General features: G+C 35.7%; 1 protein-coding gene across 14 annotated transcripts in view; it reads left to right on the top strand.

The window, feature by feature from the left end:
- Window positions 1-14,165, top strand: part of ADGRB3 (adhesion G protein-coupled receptor B3) — a 440,618-nt gene that overhangs the window by 186,354 nt on the left and 240,099 nt on the right. For all 14 annotated transcript variants that reach the window (XM_088162232.1, XM_088162231.1, XM_088162222.1 and 11 more), the window contains 4 exons: window positions 3,199-3,363; window positions 6,175-6,339; window positions 7,168-7,332; window positions 13,980-14,081. In XM_088162232.1, the coding sequence (XP_088018358.1) occupies window positions 3,199-3,363; window positions 6,175-6,339; window positions 7,168-7,332; window positions 13,980-14,081 (597 nt within the window). The remainder of the gene's footprint in view (window positions 1-3,198; window positions 3,364-6,174; window positions 6,340-7,167; window positions 7,333-13,979; window positions 14,082-14,165) is intronic.

The raw sequence follows: 14,165 nt of genomic DNA, 5'->3' as shown, positions 1-14,165 counted from the left end.
GGCCAGCATGGCCTAACGCCTCCTTCCACTTCACAGCAGTTGTGTGTTGTGAATATTGTGGGTGTTCACTTCAACATGATTAGGTTCACAGAGTGGCAGAGAGATGGGAAAGATGCTTTGCAGTAATCCAAACTTGTTGTGCTAGCAATGTTTTTGACAGAGAAGCTGGCAATAATCTGAATATTTTTGTCCCAAATAATGAATCTTGCATCTGAAACTGTGTTATAGAAAACAGTAACTCCTCTGCGGGCCAGCTCTCCATCTGGTGTAATTTGGCATAGCTCATCTGGCTGTAATTCATCAGATGCTATAGGGGATTTTTTTGCATTTAGAAAATACTATTAAAGAACAAAGATGTAAATAAAATAATAATTTAAAAAAAAAAAAACAGAAAGAAAAATCAGGAGTAAGAAACTTTAAATTAAAATGTTCCTTTACAGATAATCTGGATAATACTGGGCACTTCTGTAATACTTTTTTTAGTGTTACGCTTATTCCACCCTTGACTTTATTATTAGACTGCTAGTTTCAGATATAAAAGTCTATAAAAGCAAGAAGGTGCTGTGAAATTTTTACTTAATGAGATGAAATTTGTCATGGAAGATGAATTCTGGCACAGCTTAATTTAAACCACTAACAGATAGAGGCTGCTTTCAGTCCACCCAAAATGAAATATTTTGTTTTGGCTTATGTTTAGTTCCAAAATCACATAAGAATTGTTCTGTGTTGCTGCTAGCATTCAGTCAACTCTTGCCAGAAGAAATATACATCCAAATATACACTGGTTAAAGACAGTACCTCTAGAGAGCTGTTCAGCACATATTCTTTTAATTTTCAAATAAAGGCAACTAACTTAGAACATTTTGACAGCATAGAATCAAAATTCCAAATTAAGCAATAGGCTTAATTAGGCTTATATATGCCCTGATAAGCCTCACTCTGTGTCTACATAGAGTCAAGACCTTTCCAATTTATTATTTTTCTAGAGAATAATTTTTTAAAATTTGGATTTTGTTTAGCTAAGTTTTATACATTTTTAAATTCTTGTTGCATCTGAACATTTTAATCAACCGTTGTGGTATCAGGAGATGAAATTATGTCATTGTTATTACTGGTTATTATTTGGAATCTGATCTGAAAAACTGTTTTCTCCTTAATTCTGCTCATATGATAAAAATTGAGAATCTTAGAGATGTGTCTGGATTTGTAATCTAACACTTTGCCAACAAGAAATAATTATTTGGATTATATAGCTGAATCAAAGCAGCTGTAGAAGTATAGTACTTGTTGAGAACAGATAAAACAAAAAAAGTTATGTGCAGGTATAGTCATAAATTTACTATTTTTAGAAGTGCTAGACTTTCTGGTTTTGACAAAAATGTCACAATTAATTAAGGTTTCTAAACTAACTAGACTAAAATCTGTCACTTTAGCATTAATTTGGACTGTTCCTGAGGGTTATTTTTTTTTAATATAATGCAGATGGATATGATATTTAGAGTAAGATAATAAGGACGTGGGATGTGGTCTTTTTGACCACTTTTACGTGACCAAAGGAAAACCTTTCATCAACTGAGCTGTTGTCCAGTGGGTTAAAATCTTCCCTGAATAAATTTTGACATTTTCTGTCAGGTACAATTTCTCAGAAGTTAACTAACAAACTTTTATATCTCAACATAGTGTCTGAAATGACAATTTTTCTTACTTTTAATGAAAGGCAATAGAACTTACCTACTTGCTGAATTCCCCTTGATCTTACTGATAAATTTGTGATAATATGCCAGGGAGCTGGATGTCCTTCCACAGCCTTGCAACTGAATTTCACCTCAAGGAAATGTTATTCTGATTCCTGCAAGAAAAGGGTTGTATTAGTAGAAACTGGGCAGGTGATACGTGCCTTCAGGGCAAAGGAAACCTATATATGAGAAGTTCTTTCACAGTGATGCAAAAAGTGAGGACAAAACAGAAAATCTATTTCTTCTGTAATGTTGTGAATCATTACCACTGATACACTCAGATGTTATACACAGTTTGCCCCTTCAGATACTCTTCAGACAGGGCTTCAGAAACCGAGTACCGAGTGAGATGTTCAGTCTGGATACCAATCTTTGGATTTCTCTTGAATGTTTAACATTATTGCATGTCTCATCCCTAAATTCCTGTTCTCACATTGCCTAATTTAAATTTGTGCAACTGCTCGTACTTAAGCAGAAGAAAAATAGGTAAAGTTTGCTTTGCAGTATTATTCAATTTATATAGAGCTGTTTTACGAATGTATGTGTAGAGAACTTTCTGAAAATTTCACTGAATTTTTCTTTAAAGGGGTTGCATATGGTATGTAAGTTCACATGGATATTGCATATCAGTTTGTCCTATAGTAGGAAAAGCTGAAAGTAGAGAAAGATTCATCTTCTATGATTCCTTATACTAATATTATCAAATCTTCATTTATAAAAATAGTGGTATAAGTTTGTAATTTATTGTGAACTCTGAAGGTATTTGCGGTTTGTTGAATGAATGTTTTTCGAAGAGTAAAGTATGTATTACAGTCCGTTAAATCAATCAATACGTTAAAATAAGGAAATGGTACATATTTCTTTTACTTATGTGGTCTTGGAATTTTTAAGGAAGATTATCAAGCACATCTGCTGCGATATTTCCACCAGAATTTAAAGAATTGAAAAAACTTTAAGATTACTGATGTTGACATAGTAATAAATCACTGCATTTATTCCTATAATTTCAAAAGAAAGCTTAGTTTTGATTGCTTCTAGATTTTAGAGTTGCCTTGATACAGAAAGCATATGCCCGATTTTCACAAAAACTAGCCGGCTGAAAATCAGGGCTATTAAACATATCAAATCAGGGCCCAAAGATGTCATAACTAACTTCTGAAAAGGAAAGCCATCTTGCATAAAAAAGTCAAAAGAAGAGAAACTGTGATAGTGAAATTAGTTTAAAGATTAGAGAAAACGTTTCAAAGTATATTTTAAAATATACTTTAGAGAAAATATAATTAAATTAAAATTAACTAAGTTAAAAAAAGTATGTGTTTTCATATGATAAAACTTACCTATGTACTGATTTCCTTGAAGGTGGCAAAATAACTCCTATTTGAAATACTGATCTTGTTTATTTTGAAATCCTTTTGTTACTTGTGTGTCTGTTTCTGGTTAAAATCTGTATGGTTTGTTGCAGTACATGGCGTTTGGGAGGAATGGTCACCTTGGAGTTTGTGTTCATTCACATGTGGTCGAGGCCAAAGAACTAGGACAAGGTCATGTATACCTCCCCAGTATGGGGGAAGATCATGTGATGGACCTGAAACACAGCACAAACCTTGCAATATTGCACTCTGCCCTGGTGAGCTCATACAGCAACTCTCTGCTTTGTTACTGTGCATTTAATGTGGGTTGTTTATGATTTTTTTTATAGCCCTTTGCACATAGGAAAAAAAACATTATCTAAAGCGACTAGTTTGAGCAATATTGTTATAATTCTGACTGTAGTGGTTAAAGTATATAGTCAGGATGGTAACTGTTCAAGACAGATGCAAACAATGCTCAGTTTCTTTGAAGTACACTCTCTGTAGGGCACAGTATGTTGTGTAGGAAGTCTTGATTCAGGATGGGTCTCAGAGAACCAAAAGGCAAACAACTTCCTGAGTGTGGCTTAAAGAGACATTCAGAGGTCACTTAGTTTGTGTCCATCATACTTGTATGAATTATGTTTGCTTAGAGATTCACTTTAATTATTTATTCATCATATGACAAGCATATTTGTGAAACCATAATACTTAAATTGCTAATTTATTCGAAATGGATATTATTTACATGTGTACAGACAGAAAAGCTCATACAAGTTAGGGCATTATTTGAATCCCCGCTAAGTTTTGTAGTACAGATTTTAGGTGCCTCATTTCTGGTAGTTATGTGCTAAAGCAATTTTTAAAAATTGCCACTAACCAAATAAACAATACATGAGCTTCATGTTAAACTGTCCATACACTAAAATTAAAGCTTAATTAAAAAATACTCTTTCAAAATTGATTTTTAACTTTTTGTCTTTAGATTGTCATTAATTTAGACTAACTTTTTCAAAAGGTATATACATATAATGCATCCAATTTGCTTCAGTATTGTGAAGAAAAACAAAAGATATTACACATAATCTGTCAAAATAAGCAATTATTTGAGAACTTTGGATTTTGAGCCATCATTTGTACCTAAATGACTTTCAGAGGCACTTCTATACTGTTACATTTAAAAGTAACACTTTAAGTCTTTGCTCAATATTAAGATTTTCTGCAATTTGCATTTTCAATTTATTAAGGGAATCTTCATGTAGAATTCTCCATTTTTAAGGGTATTTCTGAAATAGAAATATCTTTCTCCTAAAGATAAATAAGAGAGATGTATGAAATATATATGAGACGCCACGGGATGAGTTTTCTCCGAAGACAGGATAATAATTGATTTGATCTTTCCTACCCTAAATAATACTATATAGCAACGAATAAAACTGAAGAGGGTGCATTGAAATGTAATTTCCATAATGTTTTCCTCTTCACATAAACCTTTTATGATTAATGAGGGAAACTAGCATCCATGTTTGGAAAGATTTCCATTTTCTTCTGAATAAATTATCAGGGCACAGCTTCATAGCTTCAGAGGCATCTGCATTGAGAAGTGGTTCACAACCAGGCATTACATAGAATATTTAATACAAAACTTTAGGGAAAAGCCTTGGAAAATCTCTTCCTTTAATTCACTGGTGCTGAGATCCTAGGCCTGGGATATGGATAGTACCTTTGAAATGTTCTGTTGGTAATGTCTGACATTAGCAAAATAGTTTACTTTCATTATTCACTGAACAGTGATGCACCCATACAGAACAGTATGTTTAATCACTAACTTAAAGATTCTGCTTTCTATTTTAGATATTAACACCATCAGCTTAGGGAGCTGCTATTCCAACTCTCCTGTAGAAGAATCCTGAAAACAGGGTTTGGCAAGTGCACCAAGTGAAATTCCTTGTTTGGAATTGTGGTGCTTATATAGCACTAGTAGTTACAGAACCAGGTTTTCAAGGACGAGTATTAATCTAAATTTTATTAGAACCTACATTTTGAGATTATATTTAACTGCAGGGGCAATGAGGAAGTGATGATTGCTGCAATCTCTATGAATGCAGGATCCTGAATTAGCACAATTAGTCATAACACGTTTCATAATGCTTGCCTGTTTTTAAATGTACTGTCTAGTCCTATTATTATGGACCATATAAATTTTAACTTGTACAAAGTCGTAATTGCTTTATGTTTTTCATTGTCTTGATTTTTAATATTTTCATTTACCTCAATAAGCTTTCTGGTATACAAAATTATTAATAACAGTCATTAACCTTTACTCAAGAGAATATTCATCCCAACTGAAGTGCATAGGCAAATACAAATTACTAAATACAGAGCTATTTCCACCATTTCCATTTTGTTCAGACATTTAACTTGACAAATTCAGAGAGGATTAGGCAATATGCAAACACAACAGCAGATCTGATAAGGAAGGAAGGAAGGCGGGCGGTTTCTGTCATGCTACATTTTATCTCAAAAGAATATTGAAGAACTGGGATCATTTACCTTACAGGGAGGATTAATGATAAAAATATATTCAGCATTGTGAATACAGAGAAGAGAGAATGCATGTGAGCAAAGTGGTAACTCTCGTTTTCCTTTTCCTGTTCAACTAAAGACATCTGGTTTCACCGTCAGGACCAATAACTTCATAATCTGACCTATCTGAACTATCACTACAGATCTTATAAATTACTTCAGAGGGTTTATTTGCATGATACAAGAACGGCCCTGACTTTTTCCTAAAAAGACCAGTCTTTTTTTATGAGCCCTTGTTTTTAGTAAGACCCTTCAAACTGTATGTGCCCAAAATCATTATTTATCCCTTTTGATAGCAGTGTAAAATTAGAGGAGATGGGACGCTCTTTATTTGAAGAAAAAGGAAAACAGTTTTGTATTGGTTTAAAGCAGCTCATAGCGTTGGTTTGTGTATTCGACTGCCATAAGCAGCCAGGCTGGGCCCAGCCCCAGAGGCTGTGGTCACCTGCGTGGCTCCGGTGGTAACTCTGCTGTGTCCATCTCTTTTGCGGCGGCCGCGGCAGTGGACGGACAGTGGCAGGAGTGGAGCCCGTGGAGCCAGTGCTCGGTGACCTGCTCCAATGGCACCCAGCAGCGGAGCAGGCAGTGCACGGCGGCGGCCCACGGCGGCTCCGAGTGCCGAGGGCCCTGGGCCGAGAGCCGGGAGTGCCACAACCCCGAGTGCACGGGTGAGTACACAGCAAGCGGCCCCGGCCGCAGCTCCGAGCGCAGTGGCGCGGACGGGCCTGGCCTCAGCAGGCTGCCGGGGCAGAGCCTGGAACAAGCGTCATTAGCTACGACACAAGAAGCTTCATGTCAACGCGACTGAGAATTTGTTCATATTGGGGGTGGCACAGCACTGAACAGGCTGCCCAGGGAGGCTGTGGAATCTCCCACTCTGGAGAGATCCAAAACCCACCAGGAGTTGTTCCTGTGTCACCTGCTCCAGGTGAACCTGCCTTGGCAGGGGTGCTGGACTGGATGATCTCCAGAGGTCCCTTCCAACCCTAACAGTTCTGTGATTCTGAGTCCTGGGGCCTCATTCTTATTTATCTGATGATAGAAAAAGCTGAAGAATGTGCCCTGAAAGGCTGCAAATCAGCTTTTTGGTTTCATTGCTCTTTGAAGGACATACAGTAGTTTTAGGCAGATATTTTTGAAGCCTAAAGAACTTAAGTTTTTCTTGAACGTAGAAAGTGAATATGTATGAACTGATTCCCTTTTGTGCTAAGACTACGTCACGATCCTCTGACGGTACAAAAGCAATCCGTCCAGGGTGTGTAGATTCTGTATGGATTTACCTTTAAGCCTCATTTGCTTTGACAGAGCATGTAAAAATCAAGATCTTAAAATATCACATGCAAAAATGTTTTTACTCTGTTTCTTCGAAGAGTACTTAGGCATATGGTAAATGTCTATTGTTACTGTACAACAGCACTATACAAATTTATTAAAAAGGGTAATTCTACATTAAGACTGTCATCATATCACTACTGTAATTATATTTCTCCAAACAGCAAATGGCCAGTGGAACCAGTGGGGGCACTGGAGTGGCTGTTCCAAATCCTGTGACGGTGGCTGGGAGAGGCGGATAAGGATCTGTCAAGGTGCTGCTGTGACTGGGCAGCAGTGTGAAGGAGCAGGAGAGGAAGTCAGACGCTGCAGTGAGCAGAGGTGTCCTGGTGAGATGAAAATACAATTGCTGATATTATTTACACTACAATATGGCTTACTTCAATGTGCATCTTTAGGAAAGACAAGATCAATGTCTGTCTATTACCCAGTAGCCATAAAGAGCCATATCTGGCCTTGCTTTGGACAAGTCACTGCTGGTTTTCTCAGTAGATTTCTGTTTATGCAGCTAAGTCCAAATTAGCCTTATTAGACACATGAGCAATGCATCATGTTTTGAATAAAGTAAAATACCATAGTAAAAAATAGTTGTCCTTAAAAAAAAAAAAGGTTTGCCTAGGAATGCCTGTAGTATTTGGAGCATGAACAATTTGCTACAGAAAATCTCTTTGAATGCACTGTATTTGAGAATATCAAGGCTGGCTTTGTAATTTGGAATTCCTTTTATCCAGTGTACAACTGACATCTCTAGTATATTTGGGGTAAATTTCAGTACAGTAAAAATAAGGGATAAAGTGAGCCTTACCATAGTGTAGAGAATGAATGAATGAATGAATGAATATGTGAGCGACATTTTATTAAAAAAAGGAGTAATTTTAAAAGAAAGACGCATCTTTCTATTATTAAGCATTAATATAATGCTTAAATATCACTTTTTTAATATAATGCTTTGTATAACTTTTTACTTTGCCGTCCCAACAGATTTAAGTCTTTCCCACTAAGAGCTAATAAAAGTGTACTTTTGAGCTTCTTCAAAAATTATGAATAAAGAAGAGTATCTGGTGAATCAGATAGTATTTATCATAAACAACCATTGTCCTAAACTAAAAGAATGCATTGTTGGATAGGTGAAAGATAAAAAATAAGGTGTTAGTAGGGTAGGATGTTTTAGCCATCCACTTGGGAAATTATGTGATCTGAACTGCTAGCCAGGAAGCAGCAAAAAAATCAATCTAGCAATCTGACTTCTGGACATTTTGCTGGCTGTGTTCTCTGGAGTCAGAGAATGACTTAAATGGCAGGGATGCTTTGGGTCAGGAAATGAGAAATTTATCGCATGTGAATTTTATGTTATCAAGCCCGTATTTTTCATCGGCAGCATGTTTATCCCTTGACAACCATCAAAGAACAGTTTTCAAGGCATTTTTAGTACAGTAGAACAATTAATCTCATTGCATTCAAAGAACAACAAAAAGACTGTTTGTAGTTAGGAAGTTATAACACTATACTCTAGAAGTTAGCTGAATTTAATTTGCTTTTTAAACGATCTCTTTAATTTTAATAAAAATTTTATTATTTGAAAAGCAGTAAAAATAGTATTTGCATTGGATTCCTAAGCGGACTAATTTCCATAGGTAATGCAAACTTCCTCTATAAAAGCACAACATTAATAGAAGATTAATATGAATCTTCTCAATAAGCAGTCAGATGAACTAGATGCTGCTTATAAAACCATTCTTGAAATAATTTGCTTTTGTATATTTAAAAGTAAAACCACACTGCTGCAGTCCAATTTTCAAAGGTTGCCACCTGCTGTTAATAAAATATTTTACAGATGTATTTACAAGTCAAATGCACACAGAGCTTTATTTGCCATTTGGTGAATTTATTTATTTACTTGATTAATTCCAGATTAGATTTAGTGTGCTTATACAAACTACAACCTAAAGCACCTTTTAATAAGCTATGCTTGTGCAGACTATTAGACATGAATTGCAGATTTATTTACCTGTAGACTGACATTTACTGAAATAGTCTCAGATTTAAATGGAGAGAATGAATAATTCACCAAAATTTTATAAAATTTTATACAGATTTACATTCTATAAACAAGAAGCAAAATTGCAAAGTACTATACATAGTTGTTCAGAGTATACACAAATTTCATTATTTGTATGTTTTTCTTCCTAGCCCTAAAATAGCTCAGAAAAGCTATTTTTGTCTCACTGGTTTCTTGTTCTATGTAAGCCACTAAAAAATGTGAGAAACTACAATGTTGGCACTTTTTCTTGTTTTAGCATTGCTTTCCATAAAACAAGATCCTCAGTTGTGTAGAAACACAAAATATTTTTGTTAAGGGTATGAAGCTGCACCTGCTTGTAAGACCCAGACGTCTATAGACTTAAAAAAAGTTAAATTATAGCTGCTTTAAACTGTGTGAGCAAAAGGCTAATAAAGCCCTTTTCTATTATGGTGACTGATGTTACTAAGATGCTTTACAAACAGACCTTGTTTACTTGATAACTGAAAATCTTGCTTGGACATTCTGTAATTTGAGTTCTGCATTATCTGAATATTATACAAAATTTTCTTCGTAGTTTATCAGTGATTCTCTTCAAACGGCTGGGGCATGGAGTGAATTACTTTCAGCAGCATTAAGAGGGGCAGACTCAGAAGTACTGTCTGTGAGCTGGGGGTCCAAAGTGACACAGAGTGCCCAGGCAGGTGCAAAGGAGAGCTGCTTTATTCCAAAAATCTGTCCTTTTTAAGCAATTAGCCAGTTATCAGCTACATAGTTTTAAATCATGACAAACATAATTCAACCAACCATCATACACCACGATGTGAACACATGATGGTTACATAAGTTGTTTTTCTACCTCTAATTCGGCCGAGTCACTTTCCCATAGTCCTTTTCTGCTTAGCCAAAGTAGCAGGCCTGAGCCATGATTTTTCAGGGCCTTCCCTTTGTAAGGTTTTAACTGTATGCAACAAGTATCTAAAATTTTGTTTCTCAAAAAGATTGGTTTCTGAACAAATTTTGAGTATCTTTCCTTGTGATTTCTTTTTATTCACAGCTATAAATTTTAAAACTATTGCTTTTTCCTTCCATTGTGTAATAATCTGGGAATGAAAAACTAAGATCTGAAGATATTTTGGGTTCAGTTATTGCTGCTTTGCTGCATCTCAAATGTCTAAAGTTAAATTTTACTCCTGGTAGGTCAACAGTACTCTGAACTCAAAATATTTTTCTGTGAAGGATAACTTCAGAAAATTGGTAACAAATCAGAGAGAGGAAAAAAAGTTTCTATATTTGGTAACTGGCTAGTCACTCAGGAGTCACAGCAGAAAACTTACACAAGATGAATGAACACTGTGTCTGTCCCATAAGAATAATGGAGACAGCTAGGTAACAAAAGAAATTGCATCTGATAAGAAGTTACATGGCAAGATGATCAGAAACTTGTAGAAGAATGTGTAAGAGAAGAAGGCAATTTCCACCAAGTGTGTCAGTGAAAGTGAAGAGATGGCAGAACCAAAACCAAAGTGCAGCAGTATACAGGATTGACTACTGTAAATTTATTTTTATAAAAATAGGACTATGTTCTTATGACAGCTTTAAGAATATATCATGTTTCAATACAGTTCTGGTTTCCAGAACTACCTAATTCCCTAATAGTTAAATCTGTATTAACTGTGTATATATGTTTCCAATATTAATGCTTTACCTGGATTTTACTCAAAAAAGATTCTCAGCTTTTTTCTTATATTTTCAGTAGCATAAAGCCTAATATGGGAGCACTTTAGACCAAAGTATAACTGAAAACAATGCTAGACTATCTTGTTAGTTAACAGGAAGCCAAGAGTGCACAACAGCTTGTGCACAACAACCAAAGACTAGCTAATCATTTCCCACCAATGGTAAAAGTTGCTTTTTTTTTTCACAACAGTATTAGATAAGATAGAATAGGAGAAGGGAGAAGATTCAAGTAATTCAAATTATATTCATCTAAATAATAAAATTAAACCTTTGGGGTTTTTTTTTGTCTCTGATTACAACAGAAAGACATCCAAAAGCTTTTTTCCTATTGCCTTTGTTTATGATAATTTTGCCAGGGGCATTGAATTAGGATTCAAGAGAGGAGCTGTAGTTCTACCATCATTTGAGCTACCGTGTGCTGTAGGCTAACTTGCCTCACCCTTTCGTTACCCTTTCCCGTATTTGTTATCTGCCCATGTAGATGGTAAACTCTGTGAAGCTGCATGTGTCTCTTGCTATGTGTGTTGTACTGGGCTTCCACAGATTCCAGTTGGGTTGATTGCCTCAGGGAGATGCACATCTTCTCTCCAGTAATGCCAGAAGAAGACTGTGCTTCTAGACCATTGTCTTTGTTGAGTATTTGTGTTTAGAGGGGATGAATTCAGGCCTGTCATTACAGGGGTGTAACGTGGTACATTTGAATGCGTGCTCTATGTGGAAAGATGCTGATGATTCATATCATGACTGAAATAGGCCTGCCTTTTGTTTGCCAATGATAGCAAATTTTACCTAAATATTTGCTATTTACTTCTAAATTCTAGTAGTTCTCCATGATTTTGTACAGCAAACTCATATTTATCTGTGAGTGTGTTATGAATTAATTGTGCCATGGTTACAGAAATTCATGGTCCTGAGCCAGCAGGTTCAACAAGGCTTTTTAACTCAGATATGGTACCACTCCAGTGTGACTATAATGCCTTCATGAGCAACACGGGTTGCAGCCTCACAGATGCTTTAATGTGGGTGGATGCCTGATGAGTAAGCTCTGCCAGATAGGTTTTAGCTTTGGGAAGAAGGAGTTTGTTTTTATCCACAGCATTCCTTGATTCTTGTTCGAGGCATTAAAAGGCCAAGAGTCAGCCAGAGACCAGGAAAAGGTCTTTGCCTGGGCTAAGCAAAACTTTTTCCCAGTTCCAGCGGCTCCCACACCTCTTTCCTGATAACCCTATGTCTTGGGAGTGCCTTCTACTTTGAACACAACACACAAGTGCACTGTTTATCTCTGGCACTAGGTTAAAGTTTCAATAGAATTCTGAGTTCTGAAAACTTTATTCAAAAGCACACTAGTACCCTTCCAAATAGATAGGAAATCTGTGATATTACCTGTGTCTTGCTTATGTAGAAGAGAAAACAGGGTGTATTTAAGTGTGCATATGGATGCATGTATATTTTTTCCACCAAAAAACCTCACATTTAGCATTCAGTATGTGGGGGGAAGAAACGTTTTAGTTCTGAGAATCAGCACCTAAAGTGGTGATTAGTGAACACAACACATTTGAAATGGCCACAGCTGCATAGCAAATATAGTTCTCAGAGAGCTCTAGGCTCTAGCAAATTTATGTAATTTATAATATTACCTCCTTATTATGTTAATTTACGCTCCTCAAAACAGAACATTTCGTTTGTTTATAAGGTCATAATAGAATGGTAATTGCTTTTGCTTATGTCACCAGATGGCTTATGTTTATCAAAATCTGGTTTTTCCCAGTGTAACACTGTCCTGATGCGTTCACTCTGTGGGCATATATGAAGCAGGGCTAGCGTTCTAGATTATGAATATAACTGACTTTCTTTGGGTTTTGCCATTAATGGATCTCTTGCTTTTTTAGCGGCACCAACTGTCTTGATTTATGATTCAGGAATGCTGATGGTGAGGCAAATTTAGCAAGCAATTTTTCTGCCCAACTGTGATTCATATTAGTATTACTGAGCCATCTGCTAGGTATTCTTTGTCCTCTACAAAGAGAGGCTACAGCTTTGTGCAAAAGTCTACTCAGTTCCCTTGCTCACACTTCCGTCAGCACAAGTACAAAACAGGGATGATGGACGATTTTATGGGTTAGATAATGGGATGGGCAAAATCTGTAGTCTGTTCCTGCCTCTGCTAGAGATTTCCCGTGCAACCATGAGTGAATCATTGAATTGCTTTGTGCCTTATCACACCATCTGCTAGAATGAATTTCCTTTCTCTTTTCTTTTTCTTGTTTTGTAATCACTTTGCTGTAATACAGCAAGGTTATGTTTTTGTTTTTCTGGAAATACATAAAATAATAAACAATTCCTGATTTTCTCTGCTGAACTCGGAGTGAATTAGATTTCAGTAACTAATATGTCAATGATATGAGTTATGAGATGACTTCAGCCAGGTGTTTTCTGTGATAATTTAATTTACTAAAAAATCATAAACTGGAATCTACACTAACATACACAGAGCAAAAGGATTCTGTAGTTGTGACCATAAATAAAATAAGCCTGAAGCATTTTCTGAAGTTTATTTTTCCCCATGCAGTTGTGTTACTACAAAATTGTGACAATATTTTTCCCTTTAAATGGTATTGCAATAACCAGTAAAAGGTTATTTTGCTTTATAGACACTCAGCCCCACATTATTGACTATACTTTCTTAATTACCAACTTGTACTGAAACACATTTTAAAGAAATAACCTGGTTTTATAATAAACTTCAGAATATACAGCTCTCATTAAGCACTGTAAGCACATTTAATGTTTCAACTGTCTTTTCAGAACAGATTCTTTCACATAAAGATTCAATTTTAGAAAAATCTTTACAAATTTTAGTTGAAGATTAGAATTGTAACTTATCACAGTTTAAGTGTCATCATCTTCTGATAGTTTCTTAGTGCTATTGATCAAAATAGAGCAGCAAGGAAAGATTCCAACCTATTAACATTGTAACTGCAACTTAAAAAGTGCTTGCTTGCTGGGGAGAATAAAGCCACAGGTTATATGAAATAAATACCATCACAAAGACAGATACACAGAATTTAAGTTTTCTCATTTTTGTGCTTCAAACTTAAAGTTAACCCGTTATGTTAACATACACATCTCAGGAAAAAGTAGGATGGAATTGAACACTTATTTTTCTAATATAAAATATCTAATGTTTCTATTTAAATTCTCATTTATAAATGACAGCGCCTTATGAAATATGTCCTGAAGACTATTTGATGTCAATGGTGTGGAAAAGGACCCCAGCTGGGGACATGGCATTCAATCGATGTCCTCTCAATGCCACAGGTACAGTACGACTTTTAAATCTTATGATGATGAGAAAGAGGAGAAATATTTTGCTTTGTGTCCTAGATAAATTATTACTAGCCT

Source organism: Sturnus vulgaris, chromosome 3, assembly GCF_052056855.1.
Source record: "Sturnus vulgaris isolate bStuVul1 chromosome 3, bStuVul1.hap1, whole genome shotgun sequence".
Classification (NCBI taxonomy): Eukaryota; Metazoa; Chordata; class Aves; order Passeriformes; family Sturnidae; genus Sturnus; species Sturnus vulgaris.
This window is presented reverse-complemented; position numbering and strand designations above follow the sequence as displayed.